This window comes from Thalassophryne amazonica, chromosome 14 (assembly GCF_902500255.1).
Source record: "Thalassophryne amazonica chromosome 14, fThaAma1.1, whole genome shotgun sequence".
In the NCBI taxonomy this organism is placed as follows: domain Eukaryota; kingdom Metazoa; phylum Chordata; class Actinopteri; order Batrachoidiformes; family Batrachoididae; genus Thalassophryne; species Thalassophryne amazonica.
This window is the reverse complement of record NC_047116.1, coordinates 17,661,755-17,686,652: the sequence shown is the minus strand read 5'-3', so window position 1 is coordinate 17,686,652 and position 24,898 is coordinate 17,661,755. Positions and strand designations below refer to the sequence as shown.

Sequence of the window (24,898 nt, the reverse complement as noted above, 5' to 3'; positions counted from 1 at the left end):
CGATTGTGTGTGTTGACATTCTCTGGCTATAAACACCTTTCATTTTCATTTTACACTTTGTTTATGCCACTGAAGTCAACTGCTGGACTCCTGTTTGTTCTGTGACACTGAGCCAAAGTCCACTGAAAATGGAAAAAAACAAAAAACATTTTTTATTTGAGTGATACCACCTGAAGCATTTCAATTTTATTTTATTTTTTTCCACTGTGCTGTGGTTTGTGTTGTAGTTATATTTGAAAGCACGTTTTTCCTCTTTCACATCGCTACATGTTACTGTTTTCCTAAAATTAACCTGCTGTGAAGTGTGTGTGTGTGTGTGTGTGTGTGTGTGTGTGTGTGTGTGTGTGTGTGTGTGTGTGTGTGTGTGTGTGTGTGTGTGTGTGTGCGCGCGCGCGCGCATGTCATTCTGCAGCTGTGTCAGTGTGAAACTGAAAAGTCACACTTTTTCTCATTTCCACAGTGCATAAACTGAGGGAGAAAATGAGTCGCACTGACAGAAATATTTCACTCTGAATGTTCATAAAATCTGAGCAGCAGTTTTAATATAAATCATCATTTTCACCCTCAGACTGAAGCATCACATTTCAGTGATGCATCACCATAACTTTATAAATAGCTTCTGTTGGGATGTGATGAAGAACAGACCTGCAGTATTAAAACATCAGCCTACACTTTACTCATCACCATGCAGTTTTATTATTTTGTATGTAATGTTATAGGGATACAGTCAAATCATGAAAAGAAATAAGAAAATATTTTATGTGACAAAATGATCTCTGGAGATTAATAACATAGCATGTGTTGACATGTTCTGTAAAATAATGGTAAAATTGCACAAATATGTGCACTTTAAGGCTACATTAATTGACTGACATCAACTTGATGATATAGTAGGTCAGTATTTCACAATCCTGGTCCTTGATTAGCTAAATACGCCTGACTGCGCTGATCTGCTCTGATTAGCTCACAGACAAATGGAAAAAGTGCACTACTTAAGGTCCACACGGCCAGGATTCGGAATACCGATATCAACTACTATATGCAACAGGATGGTCATCATTGTCCCAAAGTTCTTGAAATGGAGCTATATCTCCACCTGGTGGACATTTACCATTAATGAATTAATGCAGATACAATATAATTTTGCCACCAGTTCTAGTAGGTTAATACCAGGGAGGTATTTCAAAATGTGTGATCAACTTAGCCCATCTTAAATCCTGATTTCTGAGTTCAGTGAACCTGGTACAACTTATCCTTACCTGTCAGTTCCACAACACCAGTTATCAATTTACTCAATCGACTCCGAATTGAATAAATGAGCACCTTGTGCATTCACAGCCAACATATAAAGACATCATCAACTAAGTGCCACAACCATGAGTTATAGTGGTGAAAAAGTGTATTTCTTACACTTATTGATCTGAGGGGGAGCTTAAAAAGCCAACAACAACAATAACAATAATAATAATGTAATAATAATAATAATAATAATAATGTAATCTGCTTATTACCAATAACAAATTATCAGGAATGTATATTTTATGAATGTTCAGAGTCATTAGACTGACAATTATTGAAGTTTTTCATTTGAAATTTAAGAAGACAGACTGGCGGACACTTCCCCCCCCCACACACACGTTTTTTGTGTGTGTGCAAATGCACTGATGTGTTCACCTCAGCCATGTGTGTGTGTTTGTACATTATGTTGTAAATGTTATGAGAAATTTAAAATCTTGGTTACTGGTTTTGTTTGAATTCAAGTCACTTTAAAATTATTTACCATCTTGGCGAGCACATGCCATCATTATCAAAATTTTAGTGTTTCTGGCGATGTCTCAGCTGTTTCCATGGGAACGACAGCTCATCCCTTTTGCTCGACTGTCTTCTCACAGACTTATCACTGAGAGCAGTTTGACTACTGAGAACGACGCCTCACAGATTCGCCGTGACAGACGCTTGTTGATTTGGTTTCTTCGGCGAGCCCAACTCAGCCCTGACAGGTGTGACCGCCATGTCCGGGAAGGAACGCAGCCCCCGCCATCGGCCATGGTCGGTCTACCGGGCCAACACGTTTGATCTCTCAGCTGAGATGATGGGGCTGACTCTGGCAGGTAACTAAGTGACTGCTGCCATGGTAACATGATTCCTCCATTGATGATGAAATAAGCCTTTAAAGAAGAGCTTGTTTGTTTATTTTGTTTTGTTTTTGTCTTTGTGTTATCATGCAGGCAACAATCAGGATCCAGATGAGCCTGTGCTGGAGTTTAGTGTGGGTAAGTTTCTGTGCTGCTTCTGCTAATATGGAACTGTGTTTAAAAAAAATGAACTCTCTTTACCTGCATACACTTTATTTACAGCACTTCTTACAGCTAAGATGCTCAGTGAGACAACTGTAATTGAAGTTATAAACACTTCATGCACAACTGGTGTAAAATCAATGAATGGATCTCGGCGACCCCAAAACACGGGAGCAGATGAAGGGTTTTTAACTTACTATTTTGCAACCCCTCATATTTTAAAATCCTTAAAGGGGTTGTATCATGCAAAATCCTTTTTAAAAAAAGCTTTTCTATTTTAGGATTCACATTAAACATTTTCAAAGTCCCACAATATGACTCTGCATACGCACCATTTTTCCCTGAGTATAAGTTGTGTATTTATTTATTTATTTATTTATTACTAGTTTCGCAGGTTCTGTGACTTATACTCTGGTGCAACCTATGTACTGAAAAATCACATTTGTTATAAATAATAATAGTTATATTGAATAATAATAGTTATGATGACTATTTATGTTGGACTTTCCTGTGAATCAAAGCACAAAACAAAATAAAACTCTAATAATAAAATAATTAATGCTAATAATAAAAGCACACTACAACAACGCACAAAAATCACAAATTAAAGAGCTGATAATACAGAAAAAAGGTGTGAGTCATACTCCTGTGTGACTGAGTTATGGGTTTTTCCTCTTCAAGATTCATTTTTTAACAGGTGTGACTTATACTCTGAAAAATGTGGTATGTTTTTCAGCTAGAATTAAACATAGGCCTGAAATTGTTCTTTTTACTTTCTGTGAAATATGTTCATATATGGACTGGTGCTACATCTGTACATGGGTGATTCTTTAACTATGGGCACTATTGGCCTTGTAAATGTAATTTCCACCACACCATTGCCTTACAATATAAAGCGCCTTGGGGCAACTGTTTGTTGTGATTTGGCGCTATATACATGTGCTCTGATGTCACTGTTTATCTCCATAGAAACTACCCAAACAATCTTTCATACAAACTGTTTAATGGGACATTAGTGTTGTGGTGGAAATTACAGCAATAGTGTGGGACAACTACATTTTGTTTAAAAACATCACAACAGTTGTATGACATTGAATACCCCAATTATGTTTTGATTATTTTACTGATATTTTATTCAGAGATATTTTAAAACATTAGAAAAAACGTTTCTTTACCATTCATTTTTATCATTGAAGATCAAACGTCTGGGTGTGGGACAAGCACAAAACGGCAATATTTGCATATAATGATGATGAAAAAAGGTGAAAAAGTCATCATAGACTACTAGAACAAATTTCTTAACACACTTTCATTGTAAAGATAACTATAAAAGTGTGAAATTTCCCCTTTTTTCTGTTTTCCATACAATATGATCAAAGGACATAATAAGTGTCCGTAGTCTAAGAATCACCCACATACTACACTCACAGAAATATTTAACCCTAACGTTTAAGATTTATGTAATTTTATTACATGACAGATTCCCATTTACCTTTTTAGATAATTTTAATCCAACCCCCAAATAAACCTTACATGATGCATATTCATTACTGTAATAAATCCTATTCATTTGAAATGCATAATCCTCAGCTTTATGTATTTAGTATTAATAAAATATAATTACTCTAAATCAATAATAATGACAGTATTTATTTAAAATACATAAAGTATATTGTTTGAATTGCATAATAATTATGTTACCTATGCCATTTATCTTGTATAGGTAACATAACTATTATTTTAACAATTATTATTTTAATAATTATTAATTAGATTTTATTAATACTAAATACATAAAGCTAGTATTTAGCATAGTATTTTATTAATACTAAATACATAAAGCTGAGGATTATGCATTTCAAATAAATAAGATTTATTACAGTAATGAATATGCATCATGTAAGGTTTATTTGGTAGGTTTGTATTAAAATTATCTAAATTATCTGTATATATACAGTCTACAGTCTGTCAGAGAGAATGGTGAAAGATGCCCTTTTGCAGAAGAAAAAGGGGGCAGCAGCAGCAAATTTTTATGAAAGCAACAGGGACAAATCACTTTTAGAGACTCAATTATTGATTTATTTTTGTGAGGGGGCACTTAAGACACTTAGTCACCTGGAGTTTGTCCATCTTCATAAAGTCTGGAGTATCTATGACATTCATTGGAACCGCTGCTCTGACTGAAACCTAAACATCACACTCCGTCATCCCTCCCACTATGATGGATTAGTGAGTAGCACACTACTAATCCTGCAGGTTGTAATCTCCTGCTGTCTTTCTGTGTTGCTGCAGCCTGCAGCGAGCTGGTTACTCCGGCTCTGGACCGGAAACCATCCAGCTTCGTGGCGGTCAGCTGCACCACGCCGCCGCAGGCTTTCTGGACCAAGCACGCCCAGACGGAGATCATAGAGGTAACATCACTACCGTCTCCAGCGTCCTTCCTGCTGTAGACACAGCTCATCTCTCTCTCTCTCTCTCTCTCTGCCTGTACAGGGAACCAGCAACCCCATCTTCCTGAGCAGCATCGCTTTCTTCCAGGACTCTCTGATCACCCAGCAGACTCAAGTCAAGCTTTCCGTCTACGATGTCAAGGATCGCTCGCAGGGCACGGTAATTCTCCTTCTTGTTAATTAAAATAAATAAATAAATAAAAGTCAAACAAACAAACAAAAATCTGAGGTATCTGTCTGTGTGACAGATGTACATGCTTGGTTCAGCCATGTTTCCTGTGAAGGAACTGCTGCAGGACAAACATCACCGACTCCACCTGACTCTCCGGTAACGGGAAACACGGCTCCGTTTCATCTATTAGCGACAAGATTCTTGTTTTGGTTTCTGGGATGTTGAATTTTATCGATGTCACTGTGTGTTAGGTCAGCGGAGAACGAGCGCGTGGGGAATATCACCGTCATCGCATGGCAGATCGAGGAGAAACGTGACCAGAGAGCTCCTGCTGCGAGGTTACAGAGAGGAGACACCGTTAACGGAAGAGTAAGCATTCAGGAAACATTCCTCTGAATGCACTACAATCTTATATTGACAGTTAACTATGAGTCTGTTAACTTAAGGGAGGTAGCTGAGTGGGCTAAGGAGCTGGAATACAAATATCTACACCTGGGTTTGATTCCCAATCACACTACCCTTCTACAAGACACTTTATTTGCACTGTCTTAGTCCACTCAGCTATAAATGAGTGCAGGCTTTGGCTGGGAAAGGAACCTGCCATGTGCTGGTGTCTCCTCCAACTGGGCGCTGGAGACTGTAATCTGCTCCACCCACAATCCGTGGATAATCACCGGCGGTAAAGGGCCTATGTCGGATTCACTTAACAGAAAAGTAATTATTGATTATTTCAGCAGTCAATTATCAAGTATGACAAACATTCTTCAGACCGAGTCAAAAAAACCACTAACTTTTTTAAAACTGTTTTTCAATGCTTTTAAATCACACACAATACACTCAGAAATATTTAACCCTAACTTTTAAGATTTATGTAATTTTATTATATGACTAATTCCCATTTACTTTTTTAGATAATTTTAATACAAACCTACCAAATAAACCTTACATGATGCATATTCATTACTGGAATAAAAAATATAATTACTCTAAATCAATAATAATGACAGTATTTATTTAAAATACATAAAGTATATTGTTTAAATTGCATAATAATTATGTTACCTATGCCATTTATCTTGTATAGATAACATAATTATTATGCAATTCAGACAATATACTTTATGTATTTTAAATAAATACTGTCATTATTATTGATTCAGAGTAATTATATTTTATTAATACTAAATACATAAAGCTGAGAATTATGCATTTCAAATAAATGGGATTAATGAAAATACATCATGTAAGGTTTATTTGGTAGGTTTGTATTAAAATTATCTAAAAAGTAAATGGGAATTTGTCATGTAATAAAATTACATAAATCTTAAAAGTTAGGGTAAACATTTCTATGAGTGTATGTTTTTAAATAATATACACTGTAAGATCATTAAAATTAGTTTAGCGCATAACTTAACTGTGGTGTTATTCCAGCGACACATATTTTAAGATGATTTTAAACTAGTTAAAATTGAGATGAGGCACTATTAACTGATTGGTAAAAGTCAACTGAATGTATTACTATTGACTGTTGTTTTCAAAACAAATAACTTGAAGATGTGCCCCTGAGTTTGGAGAAACCTAACAATTTTTAACACTTTTTTCTGACATTTTATGCTACTACATTATTTAAGAATGAATTATAAACATCCATCCATCCTCTATAACTGTTTACTTCAACTAAGGGTCACAGGGGGCTGGAGCCCATCCCAGCAGGCATTGGGGCGTGAGGCAGGATACATCCTGGACAGGATGCCGGCCAGAAAAAAAAAACACAGACAAACCCAGAGGGAAGAACATGCAAACTCTACACAAAAAGGCCCCAGGTGCAAATCAAACTCACAACCATCTTGCGAACCATAAAGCCACCGTGCTGTCCTAATCATAAACATAACTGACAAATTAAAAAATAACTTCATTAATTGTTAGTTGCAGGTCTTGACACAGTTGAAAAATTAGATAATGGACAGAAAACTATTATATATTTATTTTGATATTCGTATCGCTTATCGAAGAAAAACTACAGTGATCCAGACAACTGTTGAACATTTTTATTTGTGTAAATTTGTATGTTTACACCAGTTTTATATTTAGATTCAATAGAAGCATGTCATCTATCATCATTTTAATATGACAAACACAATGAACCCCCCAAAATATTCTCCTGCATAACAGGCTTCAAACAGAATATCTTTTTTTTTAGAATGTTTTAAGAATATTTGAGAATGTCACTTTGGACTCTGGGAAGTTCTGATGTGTTTGTTGCTATTTTCTGACATTTTGTTAACTAAAAAATAATAATCTCTGAAAAATGACCTATAGCTTAGTTTGTAGTTGAATTAATTAATTATTTATTAATTATTATTCTTCAGGAAACTTCAGTGTGTCTTTCGGTGTATGTTTCTGTCAGATGGTTCTCCCTGTTGATGCCAGCCTGACTGAGTCCATGGCCATTAAATCCAAGTCGTCATCTCTGTGCAAAGATGCACTGTTGAAGGCTGGTGAGTTCCTCTACACTTTAAATCCGAAAACTTTGGCAAAACTAATATATATATATATATATATATATATATATATATATATATATATATATATATATATAACTGATTGTGTCAGTTGTTTTCTTTATGCTCTCAAAAATAAGTTATTAGAACTTACATAAATGTTTTAAGTTAGTATTACATACTTGATTGCAGCTAAATTTAAAAATACTGCTTAACTCGTATTTTTAGTTGTTTCAAATTGCAGTATTCAAGTTAATAGAACGTAATTATTTTAAGTACAACAAACACAAGATTTAAATAATGCTCAAGCCACAATTGCAGATTTAACACAGAGTAAACTGTCCTTTAATGGAGTTTGATACTTGAACACATTGGGATTTGGTGTCTGACATACAGAAGTGCTCGGGATTGATACAGAAACATTCAATATTCAGAATAAAAAGCAAAATGAAGTCAAGAAGTTGGTATAAATATTAATGAAATTAATTTGGATCAACCCATTTCATATGAGTATAATCCAATTAAAGCACTTTTTGAAGTTTGTATAATTTGGTACTATATTCTTTTTCTATTTTGGTATAAATCAAAAATGAAAGAGAATAACATTAAATTAATTAAAGGTCAGTCCTTGTCAGATGTATTGATCTTTGAAGGGAAAACAAGACAGCTGAAATATGTGCTTGCAAAGCAACATCAGTGCCTGTTGCTCAGACAGTTTGATATTATGTTTATTTAAGTTTATTCAACTTTATCTACTTCATTTTACAAAATACATTTTGAGGTAACTGATTTCATACAGCAGCAATGAAATGAAACGGAACACTAACTTCAAATATTTCAGTTCTAATATCTTGCTTTTTTCCATAAATCAACTTTAAAAAATTGAGTTACAACTGTTTATCTCCGCTAAGGAGGTTATGTTTTCACAGGCGTTTGTCTGTCTGTTTGTCTGTTAACAGGATAACTCAAAAGGTTTTGAACACATTTGAACCAAATTTGGTGGAATGACGGGAAATATGTCCAGGATCAATCAATTAAAATTTGGTTATGATCCAGATTAAACTCTGGAATATAGCATAATGTATTAGTTTGTCCTTTTGTGAATCCACATGCTTTGATATTGATATGTGGTGTGGAGGAGGTATGCGCTGTACCGAGTACCCTTCTAGTTGTTGATGTTTTGTTTTTTAGCTTTGCAAACATGTTCAGATTTACTGGAAGTATGAATTTAAAACAACCCGTTGTGTGAGTTTAGTAATTCTTATTTGTTTTCTATATTTTGGTTGTCCTCAGTGTTTAGTAGTGTCATATCCCGAACGTACCGGTTCCCCACCACAGATGGTAACCACCTGCGGATCCTGGAGCAGATGGCTGAGAGCATGCTCTCGCTGCACATTCCCCGACAATTTGTCAAACTGCTACTGGAAGAAGACGCCGTCAGGTAACATGATATGACTGAAGTGCTGATTAGACAGGCAGCAACTGGGGTATATGAATATAATCCCAGAGATCTTAGAATATTTGGTTGAAAATTCCATCTCTATCTAGGTGTCTCGTTCTTCCTGTAGTTGTGTTCGGCCCCTTGGAGCAATAATGCATATGAGTGAGCTTCATGGCTACACTCGGTTTATATAATTTATGTGAGGCAATGTTTGATTTCATACTTACTGCATTTTCAGGAGTATAAGTTGGATATTTTTATTTATTTATTTATTACTAGTTTGGGGCGCCCTGCAACTTTTGCTCCAGTGAGATTTATATAACTGAGAATAACTGTAATGACTAGTATATGACTTTCCCAGGAATTAAAGCAATAAACAAAATCAACTCCAATAATAAAAGAATAAATAGCAATAATAAAACATACGAGGTCTGTCCAAAAAGTATCGTACCATTTAATTTTTTTCAAAAAGTATATGGATTTGAATCACGTTTGATTACATCAGCCAAGCTTGAACCTTCGTGCGCATGCATGAGTTTTTCCACGCCTGTCGGTTGCGTCATTCGCCTGTGGGCAGGCTTTGAGTGAGCACTGGTCCACCCCTCCCGTCAGATTTCTTTTGTCTGAGAACTTGCTGAGAGACTGCCGCTTTGCTCCATGAAATTTTTTTCAGAAACTGTTAGAGACAGGCAGTTGGAAACCATTCGATAGATTCAGTTGGATATCGGTGAAGATTCTGTTGGCGTCACATGGATTAAGGACTGTTAAAACCTTTTTAAAGACGGCCCACAGCGGCGGAGGGCATGCGGCGCGCCGAGCGGCCATTCGACAGGCTGAAACGACCAGATCATTTCTAAACTGAATGCTGTGTTGATCCGGGACATCATGTGACTACCACAGAAATGGCAACAGAGCTGGACATAGCACTTTTGCGGCACATTCCACTGTTACAGGAGATTTTGTAATGAAAGACGTGCTGAGGATTTCACACGTCGGCACGAAGCAGCTCAGGACACGCAGCAAAAAAACACCTCCGTCTTGGAAGTCTCACAGGACATGTTGGGGCATGTCCAGCTGTTACACAATTTCTCGGATACTCACTCGACTGAAAGCCATCGAAAGCCGTCTGAATCTTCTGAATGGTTTCCAACACAGAGGTGTTTTTTTTTTTTTTTGCTGCACGTCCAGAGCTGCTTCGTGCCGACGCGCGAAATCCTCCGCACGTCTTTCATTACAAAATCTCCTGTAACAATGGAATGTGCTGCAAAAGTGCTATGTCCAGCTCTGTTGCCATTTCTGTGGTAGTCACATGATGTCCCGGATCAACACAGCGTTCAGTTTAGAAATGATCTGGCTCGATCCAGCCTGTCGAATGGCCGCTCGGCGCGCCGCGCGCCCTCCGCCGCTGTGGGCCGTCTTTAAAAAGGTTTTAACAGTCCGTAATCCGCGTGACACCGACAGAATCTTCACCGATATCCAATTGAATCTATCGAATGGTTTCCAACTGCCTGTCTCTAACAGTTTCTGAAAAAAATTTCATGGAGCAAAGCGGCAGTCTCTCAGCAAGTTCTCAGACAAAAGAAATCCGACGGGAGGGGTGGACCAGTGCTCACTCAAAGCCTGCCCACAGGCGCATGACGCAACCGACAGGTGTGGAAAAAACTCACACATGCACACGAAGGTTCAAGCTTGGCTGATGCAATCACACATGATTCAAATCCATATAGTTTTTGAAAAAAATAAAAGGTCCGTTACTTTTTGGACAGACCTCGTACACTTGCACAAATGCAAAAATGTACAATCATTTCAAATTGAAGAGCTGATAATTCAGAAAAAAAGGTGCAACTTATTCTCCGGTGCATCTTACACATGGGTTTTTCTCTTCAAGAGGCATTTTTAACAAGTGCAACTTATATAGTATTTATTTTGTTGGATCACGGAATCAAAAATGCTTGGAGTATCAGGCATGTAAAAAAAAAATGTTATATGGGCTTTCAAATACTCAGGTTCACTTATAATAAAATATCTGAAGTCATTCCCTTAAAATTAGCCGATATTGTTTATATTAGCAAGGTGTCAGAAATTTGAATTTGACAGGTACTCTTGATCCTTGAGGTGAGTCCAGTGGTGGACACAGCTAACCTAAAAGTTAGCTTTGATAACTGCTAATCCACTAACTGATGGTAACTCTAAACTAATAAACCGCTAAACATTAGCTGAAGCTATCGCTAACTGCTAACTTTTAGTTGAAGCGCCGGCTACCTGCCAACTTTTATTATACAAATTTCACTTTGGCTTTGGTTTTTGCCTCAAAAAACCCTGAAAAATTGACCTGAAGAGCAGAAATTTTAATATGTTGTAGCAAAAAGATTTAGCATGCCAAGCAAATGATGATGAATGTATATAAATAACTAAAAGAACAAATGAATTTTCGACACATAGTTTATCCTCACATAACAGAAACTATTAAATGAATAAGAAATATTAAGGAATAAAAGTACACGTAGAAAATAATTTTAATAATCTAACTTAATGTGGATTGACTTCCTGTTCGGCTATCTCCTAGCATGTTGCCTTCGATGTGTCAATTTGAATTACTGGATTAGTGTATAAACTCCAACAAGAACAAACATATATGATTTCAGGGTTGATCAATTCTCGACCATTATACTTAAAAAAAAAAAAAAAAAAAATATATATATATATATATATATATATATATATATATATATATATATATATATATATATATATATTACCTGACTTAAAGTTAGCCAAACAAAAGTTAGCCAAACAAAATTTAGCGGAAGCGTATTGCTCCACTAAGAGTTTTCAAAGTTAGCTGAAAAGCTACTCCGCTACAAAAAAGTTAGCTTTGCTAATTAGCTGTTAGCTGATTAGCTGAACTGTGCCCAGCACTGCTATTCACATGCTGTAAAAGCATGAGCTAAAAAGTCCAAATACCTTGACTGTACCTGCGCCCGTGTGGCGTGCAGGGTGTGCGAGCTGGAAGAACTGGGAGAGCTGTCGCCGTGTTGGGAGAACCTCAGGAGGCAGATCATCACTCAGTACCAGACCATCATCCTCACATACCAGGAGACCATCAGCGACCTGCATGAATACAAAGGTGACAACCAGCGCGCAGAGCTGCAAATAATAAATTCTACTGCTAATCAGTTGACTAATGAATTTGATTCATGACTTAATCGAGGTCAGGGGTCACTAGTACAAGAGATCTGGATTGTTGACCTGCCCTGCACGTTTTTCACATGCACCTGCTGTTTCCTTGCTCTTGATTGGCTGAGCACACCTGACTTAGTGAAGTATGGAGAGTTGGAAAACATGCAGTGCAGGTGATCTCCAAGAGCAGAGTCGGTGACCTCTGATGCACGTTATCCTTTACAGCGATTGTTCAGCCTGAGCAGATGTTTGCATTCTGTAATTTTAATGTTCACGTGCACCTTGCCTACTCTGTTCCAGGTCCATCGTTTAAGTCCAGCATGCTGAAGACAGAGAAGAAGTTGGAGTTTATTCCCACTAACCTGCACATCCAGAGGATGAGAGTGCAGGGTGAGTCTGGCTGTGGTATGTGTTTTTAAACTTATGACTCCGCCCCTCTGTGTCATATTTTAGCCTCCGTAACGTCGCTCTCTGTCGTCTGGGCAGACCGAACATACGACATTGTGACTATCGGCGCTCCTTCTGCTCACCATCAAGGTTTTAAAGGCTGTGGTGTCCGAAAACTGCTGCACAAACTGGAGGAAGCCAGGAAACAGTGAGTGCAGCAGAAATGAACGCGCTGTGGTGCAGTTTTTTTTAAAAAATTCTAAAAGCTTTTATTGTTTGTTTGTTTGCTTGCTTCAGCGCTTACGAGGAGGAGAGGTGAGATTGCATCGTAAGGTGTGACTTTGTGTCAGTGCCGTGTTATTTCACCGTTTATTTTTTCTTCCATGCGCGCGTTGGTGCAGCTCTGCTGCTTCGGGCTCCAGAAGGACAGCTGCTTACCTGCCGCAGGACGTGCTGAAAGCCAAGGAGCTGATTGGTCAGATCAACACCCTGAAGACACAAGTGTGTTACTACACTGAGCGTCTGTCCCGAGCCACCAAAGATCGCTCTGCCAACGCACTGGAGAGAACCCTGACCATCCTGACAGAGAAGGTAGAGCCCTGATGTGTTATATCACAACACGTCGCAATCTGTCTGCAAAAAAAAAAAAAAAAAAAAATCAAACAGCAGATTTTTGTCACCGCCCACCTGTGCCCTCGGGGTCAGTGATGTGTTTATGTGTTGCCTGTTGATGCCTGTTGATGACTGTTGCTATCACGCTGAGTCGTTTGTTATGACTCAGTGTTGTCACCGCGGCTGTTTGGTAAACAACACTATGAATGTAAACAAATGTTTTCACATGTTCTAAGTAAACACTGTTTGAAACAAAGCATTTTTGGGGGGAGTTAGGCTGTCATTCTCACTGAGGGGCGAAGACGAATAAAGAGCAAAAATATTAAAGGTCCATGCCGGCTAATTTATGTTACCCCAATATAATTATATAAATAATTACAAACATAAACTTCAGCGGCCCACAGAACACATAAATGCAATATACAGTTCCTACCTTTCTTGGTTTTAAAATCGCCGTTGGTTTCTACCTTACTTACCGCAGATGTCATTTTTACACCCAGCTCCCACATCCTATAAATCAAGATACCACTTGCGCTTCTGTAGTCTAAAAATGAGGTGTGGAGAGCTGGACAGATATCATCTGTCAGAGGAAGCATGCACATTTTAGACCTATTAAAACAAAGGCCAAAGTCCAACGCTGTATATGACCGCAACACTCAGACATGTCTCACATAAGTGGGTTCACAACCCCCGTACACTCTGCTTGCCTGAACATATCATCAACAGTGTGTTTGTATAACAGTGTATTACATCTGCTGTAGGGTGCAGGGTCTCTCTCTCTCTCTCTCTCTCTGTCTGTCTCTCTTTCTCGCTTCTTCTCTTTCGCACTCTCTTTCTTGCTCGCTCGATCGCACATGTACACGTTGAACAGGATTGGCAGTGGGGCACCACAGCAGAAGAGAAGTAAAAGGAATTAAAAAAAAGTTTATTGTCCACAAAAGTTCAGATCCAAAACAGCTGTCTGACTATGAGCAGCAGACAAACAGCCTGGGTCAAAAAACAGGCAATAGGTGAGACACGCACGTGATCACTCCAACAGGCAACAGTCTTTCTTGGAGATGAGGAGAGCAGCAGGGAGTTATCCAAAACAACAAAGTTCAGTAACACTTACCAAGCAATCAGGTCAAAATGGCAGGCAAAGTTCAGGAACACAGGACAACAGAAAAAGTCTGGCAGGAAGTCAAAAACACTAGAAGTACAGTGCATCCAGGAAGCGTTCACGGCGCCTCACTTTTTCTACATTTTGTTATGTTACAGCCTTATTCCAAAAGGGATGAAATTCATTTTTTTCCCTCAAAAGTCTACACACAATACCCCATAATGACAATGTGAAAACATTTTTTTTTTAGATTTTTGCAAATTTATTCAAAACTTAAAAAAAATCTAACTGTTGTGTGGGCCGCCCGAAGAGGAGGTACTGTTGGCCAACACCAGAGGGCGCTCTGCCTGTAGACGGGGACCCTGACAGCTGTCCTTCATCATCTCATCTAGCCATCCATAAAAGCCTGGAGAAGACACCACACCCCTGCCGAGAAATCTTCTGAGGTACTCAGGTAAACTCTCAGCCGTCTTTGTCTGTTTCAGCTAAGCTTATTGTTGCAACGTACTTTGCTGCTAAGCTCGAAAAGCTGTACTTTATATTCTGAGTTTGCAGACGTTTCAGTACACTTGCAGCTGGTCAGGAGGAGTTGGCGTTTCCACTCCTCAGTTAAGTGAACTCAGGATCTGCATGACTGTGATATTGTGAGAAGTGGGAGGTGTTTTTCTCCCTTCATTATCAGAACTCTGCTGACTGTTTGCTGGGTGTGTGCACACACCCACCCTTGACTGTTTCTGCTTCCTGCCAGCAGTACCCGATCTGACAGCTGGAGACGGTGGCCACTTGGTGACTCGGGACTTGGCGGCTCCGGTGTGTTCCAGATCCGTTGGCGGTGGAAATCGTGTGGGTCCCGACTCTTATCTGGACAGGCGTCTCCTATCCTCGAGCCTGCCCACACGACACCAACTATACAAATTGACTGTAGTATTGAATTTTATCTGTATCCGTTGTGCACATTTCACAACATTAAAAGTGTTACTCTTTATTTCCATTGACCGTTCATTTACGCCCCCTGTTGTGGGTCTGTGTCACTACACTTTCACACAACGGGATTTCTCGGCCAACTGTCATGGATCCTGAAGGGTGTCAACCATCGAGTGAACCACCAATGGACCAGCAGGAGGCGTACTAGGTGAGCTGCAGCAAATCCTAACCGCCTTCACTGCTCGGTTGGACTTGGTAACCGAGCAGAACGTTATCCTCAATCGGAGGATGGAGGCTCTCACCGCTCAGGTGGAAGCGCACGCGCAGGGCGCTGCTGCGGCACCTCCTCCTGCTGCCCGAGTGCCAGATACAGATATTCCAGTGGCCGTTCAACGAACCCCCCCCCCATCCCCTGAAGCATACATAAGTCCTCCTGAGCCGTATGGAGGCTGTGTCGAGACGTGCGCTGATTTTTTAATGCAGTGTTCGCTCGTCTTTTCACAGCGTCCGGTCATGTACGCGTCTGACGCTAGCAAGGTGGCTTATGTGGTGAATCTGCTTCGAGGAGAGGCACGCGCCTGGGCTACGGCACTTTGGGAGCAGAACTCACGGCTCCTTACTACATATACTGGGTTTGTGCGGGAGTTCAAACAAGTGTTTGATCATCCCAACAGAGGTGAGACCGCTTCGAACGTGCTGCTGTCGATGAGACAGGGGCGTCGGAGCGCAGCCGAATATGCAGTCGACTTCCCCATCGCGGCAGCAAGGTCCGGCTGGAATAACATTGCGCGCCGCGCCGCCTTCGTAAGCGGACTGTCTCCGGTCTTGAAGGAGCATTTGCTGGCGAAGGATGAGCCGCGGGATTTAGATGGGCTTATTGATCTCGTTATACGGCTAGACAACCGACTAGAAGAACATCGCCGGGAGTGAGACGAAGGGCGTGGCTGGGCATGAGCCGTCCCTCTTCCTTCCGGGTCCGAACGGATGTCGTCGTCCCCCCGCTCCACTGCCAGAGCCCTCCGTGAGGCGACAGCTCCCCCTGCTGACGAAGCTATGGACACGAGCAGGGCTAAAGTAAAATCAGAAGACAGACAACGGAGGCTGGCCCGTGGGGAGTGTTTTTTCTGCGGCTCGAGTGAGCACATACAGAGAAATTGCCCCAAACGGTCAAACTACAACGCCCGCCCTTAGAGACTGGGCTAAGGGTGGGCCATAACACTCACGAGGGGAAATCCCACAAATCCGCATGAATCCCATTTACGATGGGGTTAACGATAAGTGGGGATTTAATCCTTCATGCCCCAGCACTGGTGGACACGGGGTCGGAGGGGAATCTGCTGGATAGCAGATGGGCAAAGGAGGTTGGGCTCCCTCTAGTGGCCTTACCATCACCATTGTCGGTGCGGGCACTAGATGGCACCCTACTTCCACTAATCACACATCAGACACAACCAGTGACAATGGTTGTGTCTGGAAATCACAGGGAGGAAATTGTGTTTTATGTAACACCTTCTACCTCCCGAGTGATTCTGGGTTTTCCATGGGTGTTAAAACACAATCCCCGGATTGATTGGCCATCTGGGGTTGTGATGCAGTGGAGCGAAACCTGCCACCAGGAGTGTTTAGGATCCTCGGTTCCACCCGGTGTGACAGCTAAAGAGGAGGTTTTAGTCCCCCCCAATCTGGCGGCGGTGCCAGCTGAGTACCATGATCTTGCTGACGTCTTCAGCAAAGATCTGGCGCTCACGTTGCCCCTGCACCGTCCGTACGATTGTGCCATTGATTTGATACTGGGCGCTGAGTACCCGTCCGGCAGGCTTTACAACCTCTCACGTCCGGAACGCGAATCAATGGAGACCTACATCCGGGACTCGTTAGCTGCCGGGTTGATCTGGAACTCCACCTCTCCGATGGGTGCTGGTTTCTTTTTTGTGTGCAAGAAGGACGGCAGACTCCGTCCATGCATTGATTACAGAGGGCTGAACGAGATCACGGTTCACAACTGATACCCGTTACCCCTTCTGAATTCAGTGTTCACGCCCCTGCATGGAGCCCAAATATTCACAAAGTTGGATCTTAGAAATGCGTATCACCTGGTTCGGATCCGGAAGGGAGATGAGTGGAAGACGGCGTTTAACACCCCCTTAGGTCATTTTGAGTACCTGGCCATGCCGTTCGGTCTCACTAATGCGCCCGCGACGTTCCAAGCCTTGGTTAATGACGTCTTGCGGGACTTTCTGCATCGGTTCGTCTTCATGTATCTGGACGATATTCTCATCTTCTCCCCGGATCCTGAGACCCATGTCAAGCATGTACGTCAGGTCCTGCAGCGGTTGTTGGAGAACCGGCTGTTTGTGAAGGGCGAGAAGTGTGAGTTCCACTGCACTTCTTTGTCCTTCCTGGGATTTATAATCTCCTCCAACTCCGTCGCCCCTGATCCGGCCAAGGTTGCGGCGGTGAGAGATTGGCCCCAACCAACAAGCCGTAGGATGCTGCAACAGTTCCTCGGTTTTGTAAACTTCTATCGGAGGTTCATTAAGGGCTACAGTCAGGTTGTTGGCCCCCTGACAGCCCTGACCTCCACTAAAGTCCCTTTCACCTGGTCGGATCGGTGCGAAGCCGCGTTCATGGAGTTGAAACATCGGTTTTTGACTGCACCAGTTCTGGTGCAGCCTAACCCTGATCGCCAGTTTATTGTCAAAGTGGATGCCTCTGACTCAGGGATAGGAGCCGTGCTGTCCCAGAGTGGGGAGTCCGATAAGGTACTCCATCCTTGTGCCTACTATTCCCGCAGGTTGACCCCGGCTGAAAGGAACTATGACGTCAGCAATCGGGAACTTCTGGCGGTGAAAGAGGCTATTGAGGAGTGGAGACACCTTCTGGAGGGAGCCTCAGTTCCCTTCACGGTTTTCATGGACCATCGGAACCTGGAATACATCCGGACCACCAAGCATCTGAACTCCAGGCAAACCCGTTGGTCACTGTTCTTTGGTCGGTTTGACTTCCAGATCACGTATCGCCCCGGGACTAAAAACCAACAGTCCGATGCACTGTCCCGGGTGCATGAAAAGGAAGTCAGGCCAGAGCTGTCGGATTCACTGGACATCTTCATCCCCGAGTCCACTGTCGTCGCAACCCTCACCTGGGACGTGGAGAAGACCATCCGGGAGGCCCTGACACGACACCCGGACCCCGGAGATGGACCTAAGAACCGGCTGTAATGTCCCACCAGAGGCCAGGGCTGCGGTCTTGGACTTCTGTCACTGTTCGAAGCTCTCCTGTCACCCAGGGGTGCGTAGAACCGTGGCAGTGGTCCGGCAATGCTTCTGGTGGGCGTCGATGGAGACCGACGTCCGGGAGTACGTCCAGGCCTGCACCACCTGTGCCAGGGGCAAGGCTGATCATAAGAAGGCCCAAGGACTCCTCCAGCCACTGCCGGTGCCTCGTCGCCTCTGGTCCCACATAGGCCTGGACTTTGTCACGGGTCTCCCTGCGTCCTAGGGTATGACGACCATCCTGACGATAGTGGACCGGTTCTCCAAGGCGGCCCACTTCGTGGCCCTCCCGAAGCGCTCGATGGCCCAGGAGACTGCAGACCTCCTGGTCCACCATGTCGTGCGTCTGCATGGTATCCCCACGAACGTAGTCTCGGATCGTGGTCTCCAGTTCTCCTCGCAAGTCTGGAGGAGTTTCTGTAGGGAACTGGGGGCCACCGTGAGCCTCTCGTCCGGGTACCACCCTCAAACCAATGGACAGGCAGAGCAGACGAACCAAGACCTGGAGCAAACTCTGCGGTGTGTCACCTCTGCACACCCGACGGACTGGAGTCAACACCTGGCCTGGATCGAGTATGCCCATAACAGTCAGTCATTTGTCACCGCCAACGGATCTGGAACACACCGGAGCCGCCAAGTCCCGAGTCACCAAGTGGCTGTCTGCCACGGCCTCTCCCCCTTTGAGGCGTGTTTGGGGTACCAGCCCCCATTATTTCCAGCCGTAGGGGGAGAGGTTGAGGTCCCCTCGGTCCAGGCCCACCTCAGGAGATGCCGTCGGGTATGGCGCACTGTCCCCTCTGCCCTTCTGACAGCCCGGACGAGGGCTAAGGACCATGCAGACCGCCGGCGTTCCACGGCCCCTGCATACCAGCCCGGGCAGGAGGTTTGGCTGTCAACTAAGGACATCCCTCTGCAGGTGGACTCCCATAAACTGAAGGACAGATTCATCGGACCTTTTCCTATCATCAAAGTCCACAGTCCTGCCGCAGTGAAGCTGCGGTTGCCAGCTTCACTGCGGATTCATCCAGTCTTTCACGTGTCCCGGATTAAGCTGTATCACACCTCCACCCTCTGCACTCCCGGACCAGCGCCGCCTCGCCCGGATCATCGATAGTGAGCCTGCGTGGACCGTCTGCAGGCTTCTGGACGTCCGTCAACGGGGCCGGGGGTTCCAGTATCTGGTGGACTGGGAGGGGTACGGACCCGAAGAACGCTCCTGGGTGAAACAGAGCTTCATTCTGGACCCGGCCCTCCTGACCGACTTCTGCGCCCGACACCCCAACAAGCCTGGTCGGGCGCCAGGAGGCGCCCGTTGAGGGGGGGTCCTGTTGTGTGGGCCACCCGAAGAAGAGGTACTGCTGGCCAACACCAGAGGGCGCTCTGCCTGTAGACGGGCTTCAGGCACCAGAGGGCGCAGTTCGCCACCAGGGACCCTGACAGCTGTCCTTCATCATCTCATCTAGCCATCCATAAAAGCCTGGAGAAGACACCACACCCCTGCCGAGAAATCTTCTGAGGTACTCAGGTAAACTCTCAGCCATCTTTGTCTGTTTTAGCTAAGCTTATTATTGCAACGTACTTTGCTGCTAAGCTCGAAAAGCTGTACTTTATATTCTGAGTTTGCAGACGTTTCAGTACACTTGCAGCTGGTCAGGAGGAGTTGGCGTTTCCACTCCTCAGCTGTTAAGTGAACTCAGGATCTGTACGACTGTGATATTGTGAGAAGTGGGAGGTGTTTTTCTCCCTTCATCAGAACTCTGCTGACTGTTTGCTGGGTGTGTGCACACACCCACCCTTGACTGTTTCTGCTTCCTGCCAGCAGTACCCGATCTGACAGCTGGAGACGGTGGCCACTTGGTGACTCGGGACTTGGCGGCTCTGGTGTGTTCCAGATCCGTTGGCGGTGGAAATCGTGTGGGTCCCGACTCTTATCTGGACAGGCGTCTCCTATCCTCGAGCCTGCCCACACGACACCAACTATACAAATTGACTGTAGTATTGAATTGTATCTGTATCCGTTGTGCACATTTCACAACATTAAAAGTGTTACTCTTTATTTCCATTGACCGTTCATTTACGCCCCCTGTTGTGGGTCTGTGTCACTACACTTTCACACAACACTAACAAATTACCTATACACAAGTATTGCAAAGAGCTGGGCCCACCACCACCACCCGACCCCCAGACGCAGCTGACATATTGAAAAACATATCAAAAGAGAAATAATTAATATTATTAATAAAATAAAATAAAATAAAATAAGAGAAAACAGAAAAATACAAAACCTCACCTTACAGTAGTTTCCACTTTCCAACTGAGAGCCTACACAGAAACTCACCTTACAGCTTCACAAAATGTAATCATAAACTGTCCCTTGTCTTTTAAAATTTTACAAAAAGGCAGACATGGGTAGTAATTATGTGAACTCCTCCCTCCCCCCTGCTAACTGGCAGAGATAAAAAAAAAAAAAGTATTCCACAACACCCCCGCTGTGGACTTCATCAACCAAGTTAGAAATGATGTTTTATGGAGATATAAAATACATTGTTTCTTATTTTATTAAGCTTACAATTTAGACGCTTTGCTGTAAAATTGGCCTAGTCACTGATGAGGCCTGATAACTATGTTGTTTGTTTTGTCTCTCTTCCTGCAGACCCGTCAGCTTGTGAACGTTTGTGACTCCAAGCTCCTCTCCTCTGCCATCTTGGCCCTAGCCGCCGCCCGCCCAGAATTCGCTCAGCGAAGCAGCCCATCGGCATCCTCGTCCTCTCTCTCGCCATCCTCTCGCTCTCCATCACGCTCCCCCTCCCATCACCCCTCCTCCCCGTCTCGTACCGCTACCTCACCATCTCGCCATGCAGTGCCTTCGGAGGGCAGCGATGGAAGTAAAAACAAGCGCAGCTCTTTGCAGGTTGACTGGGGGGAGGAAGACTGGGTAAGTGTGGTCAGCGTGGGCACTCTGTTAGGTTGAGACCAATGAAGGGGGCGTCGCCATGGTTTAGGCTTTATTTTCTGTGTATGTTTGTCCAGCTGTCCACTAAAATATTTGACCAATTGAAAAACACAGTAAACACAGTAAATGTTACCAAAAGCATGGGAGAGGGGATCTATGGTGCTGTGACCTCTATTTGCACCTTAACCTCCAAAAGTGTCAAGTCTTACTATTTTATGGGAATAATTTCGGTCTTATTTAACCTACAGCAGCTAAACCAAAACAAAAATTCCCAAGACGTAAGTCCTACACAGACTCTGAGGTCCACGGGTGCTGGTGCTTATCTTCCCATTCCATAGTATGAAGCAGGTGAGGACCTACAATGCCAGTCCATTGCATGTTACTTCCCCATCCAAGACCGGTGCCACTTACAGCTGGATGGACTGTGACAATGCAGATGAAGTGTCTTGTGCAAGTACACAGACCAGGAATCAAACCCAAGTCTAGAAATAAGTAGCCTGAATCCTATCCAATGAGCGACCTGCTCTCCAAGGTAGGTTAAGGGTTAAGGTCTAATTACTCTGAAATGCATAAAGCTTTTGCCATTTGAACAAGACCTCCAGATCCATGCAGTGGCTTTGCCAATTTCTAGATGTCTTGCACAGTAGCAGAAGTTTCCAGGGCCTCAGTTATGGACACCTTGTTGTACTTCTTTTGCATCCAGGACCTGTCTTTCATGATGCCCTTCTGTACCTCTGTTATTCGGCTAATATCCTCTGGGCTTTCTGGATTTGGGCTTCCAATCTTCTTCTCCGTGGAGGCTTCTCCCTTTGTGGGATATTCTTGATCTTATACCCAAGTGTGTCAAGGAATATTGTGGCAGTGGTGTATATGAGCTCATTGGTTTGAGTTTACTTGTTATTCTTGTGTGCAGGACAGGGTTCGGCTAAATGTTGACAAGAGCCTGGAGTGTGTGATCCAGAGCGTGGACCGGCTGTTGCAACGTGGCAAACTGGAGAGCGACAGCAGCTCTGAAGACGTTTTCCTGCTCGCCAGTGAGGACCCGAGTCAGTCTAAGAAGGGTACAAATGCCCACACAGAGCAACTTTTACTCTCACAATCCTACAACCACATGCCAGCTGCCAGGTAACCATAGTGACCAAAACTCTTTTGGGATAGATCCCGAGGATAAAAAAAGATTTGCGTCATTCTCCATTATTAACGTCCCTGCATTCATTATCATCATCTTAGCAGACTCCTGCGTACTGTTCACATCCTGTTTTACTCATCTCTGGGTTCATCCTTGTGTTTAACATTCAAACAGTTGCACTCAGTAAAAATAAAACACATTATTCTGTTCCTATTTGAACTTTTATCTGATTGTTTTTTCTTTCTCGCCCCCAGACAGCAGCAGCCCAGAGGTCCAAAAGATTTCCCCAGGTCAGAACAGAATTTACATGAAGCATTCAGAAATGAACACAAGATGCAAAAATTCAAACTGGAGCAGGACTCTTGACATTGCAAACTGCCGCCAAGTGTGGGTGACAAGAGAAGTGCACATTAATTGCTGAGTTACTGACAAAAATACTAAAATCTCTTCAATTACAGTGCTGAAAAAGTGCTGAAATGTACTTATGGTGTCTGATAATAATAATAATAATAATAATGCACTGTTGCCTCTTTGCTGGTTTGAAGTTGAGCGCAGAGTTTTCCTGTTATATATTTATGACGTATTGTTCATAAACTCTACCTCAGGGCTGCTCTATTCAGTTCCTAGAGGGCACCTGCCCTGCATGTTTTCATGTCTACCTGCTCGACTCAGACCTGAATGTTTAATTCTGGTGTCTCCCAGATCCTCATTGGCTGAGCACACCTGTCAGAGTTAATTACCTGTGGGCCAAGTAGGGAGAGTGAAAAAAAAACATGCAGTGCAGGTGCCTCTCAGGAACATTTTTGGGCAGCCTTCCTGCTTTACATATTCAGGGCCACGGCGCATGTACAGTAGTACACTTTGCGTGTACACACATCAGAACAGAACTGAAAACAACAATTAAAGTAAACACGAATGCAAAATTAAAAAAAAAAACTACACCTCACTACTTTATGGAAGTAAATCTGTGCCACCAGAGTTTGAATTTGAATTTTGAAGGTTGAATGTTTTTAGCATCAAAATCAGAGTTTGAAGTTGAATTTCTAAGGTTGAATTTGTTTAGCATCGGGTAAATAAACATTAAAAGATGCTACGCTACAAACAACTACAGACTACGTAGCCTGGATCCTTATTCCCGTTCCTCGCCTCACCTCTTCTGTTGGAAAACCCTTCTGCATCATCAGCAGGTATCTCAGGGTCACAGGTGTTTCACCCCTTAACCTGTACACCTTGCCTGAGTGGGGCTGCAGAGGCTGACTAGCCTTCGCCTGCAGAAGGGTTCCAACTTTGGGCCCTCATCAGCAACAGCCACCTTGAGCTCGACTCCGCCATGCTGGCTATTTCCCTGATGGCTTGCTTCAACTGTTTCAACTCCAGACCCACTCTCTGGAGGAAGTGGCGCACCGATTTTGCTGGAAATCCACGGCAGCCTACTTCGATTGGGAAAAAAGTTGTATGCCACCCTTTTAATGCTGCTTCGTCCACCAAGTCCTGATACTTGGTCTTTTTTAGATGGTGGGACGTTGCTAGCCTCTCCTCCCAAGGCACAGTCAGCTCTGCCACGATAATGGTTTTTGTTCTCCTGGACAGGAGGACCATATCTGGTCGAAGGGTAGTTACCACCACGTCCTGAGGGAAGACAAGTTTCCTCTTCACGTCCACGCTTAATTCCCAATCGGAAGCCTTCTGCAGGATGCAAAATAGGTTTTTGGCTGCTGTTCTGCTCTTAGGGACCTTGCCGCCCTCTCTTAGGAATTTTACGCCAATGGATGGCGGACTATGGTTGTTGTTCATCTTAATCCTCTGGTTTTCCACCCACTTGGTGATCTCCATGAGAACCCTGTCATGTCTCCACCTGTAGCGTCCTTCCGCTAATGCTTTAGGACAACCAGTCAAGATGTGGTTCAGAGTACAATAGGCCGCCCCACATTGCTTGCAAGAGGGGTCCTCCTCTGCACCCCAGATCCTTAGGTTGCTTGGGGTTGGCAGCAGATCAGACACTGCTCGTAGGAGGAAAGACAACTTCCCCTGGTCAGTTTGCTATAGCTCCTTCCAGGACAGTTGACGCTCCAGTGCCTGATCCAACTGGGTCCACCGACCTTGGGAGGCTAGCCCCACTGCCTTCACCTGGCGATCCTCCTCTGCTGCCTGCCGGACCTTCTGCACCACCAGTCCTCTTTTGGCTTTCGCATTAACTTTACTCCACCTCTTGCCATCGTAGTTCCCAAGACCCAAACGGCCTTGACATACCATGCCGACGATCTCCTGATGTCTCAAGTGTGCTTCTGCCTCAGTAACTGCCTGCTGAGGCCTCCACTTTCTACCACACTTGATGTTCTTACTTGCGTACCTCACTTTCCCATCGTCAGATGAGCGGAGTGTGCTGACTGCTCTCACCTTGGCGGCTTTAAACTCTTCAGCCACCGATGTTACTGGTAGGGAGAGCTTTGAGGTCTTGCTATAGAGATTGACTGAGCT

At 43.4% G+C, this 24,898-nt stretch overlaps 1 protein-coding gene across 3 annotated transcripts in view; it reads left to right on the top strand.

Moving 5' to 3' along the window:
- Nucleotides 1-24,898, top strand: part of inpp4aa (inositol polyphosphate-4-phosphatase type I Aa) — a 71,036-nt gene that overhangs the window by 23,663 nt on the left and 22,475 nt on the right. The window contains exons 2-17 of one of the 3 annotated variants that reach the window (XM_034186250.1): nucleotides 1,893-2,111; nucleotides 2,229-2,273; nucleotides 4,590-4,708; nucleotides 4,791-4,907; nucleotides 4,996-5,075; nucleotides 5,171-5,288; nucleotides 7,327-7,417; nucleotides 8,714-8,861; nucleotides 11,858-11,988; nucleotides 12,342-12,431; nucleotides 12,528-12,636; nucleotides 12,726-12,743; nucleotides 12,830-13,019; nucleotides 20,992-21,273; nucleotides 22,205-22,352; nucleotides 22,675-22,710. In XM_034186250.1, coding sequence (XP_034042141.1) covers nucleotides 2,012-2,111; nucleotides 2,229-2,273; nucleotides 4,590-4,708; nucleotides 4,791-4,907; nucleotides 4,996-5,075; nucleotides 5,171-5,288; nucleotides 7,327-7,417; nucleotides 8,714-8,861; nucleotides 11,858-11,988; nucleotides 12,342-12,431; nucleotides 12,528-12,636; nucleotides 12,726-12,743; nucleotides 12,830-13,019; nucleotides 20,992-21,273; nucleotides 22,205-22,352; nucleotides 22,675-22,710 — 1,822 coding nt within the window. In that variant the 5' untranslated portion in view covers nucleotides 1,893-2,011. Of the gene's footprint in view, nucleotides 1-1,892; nucleotides 2,112-2,228; nucleotides 2,274-4,589; nucleotides 4,709-4,790; nucleotides 4,908-4,995; nucleotides 5,076-5,170; nucleotides 5,289-7,326; nucleotides 7,418-8,713; nucleotides 8,862-11,857; nucleotides 11,989-12,341; nucleotides 12,447-12,527; nucleotides 12,637-12,725; nucleotides 12,744-12,829; nucleotides 13,020-20,991; nucleotides 21,274-22,204; nucleotides 22,353-22,674; nucleotides 22,711-24,898 lie in introns of all 3 variants that reach the window. The other 2 variants (XM_034186249.1, XM_034186251.1) reach the window with 2 other exon arrangements.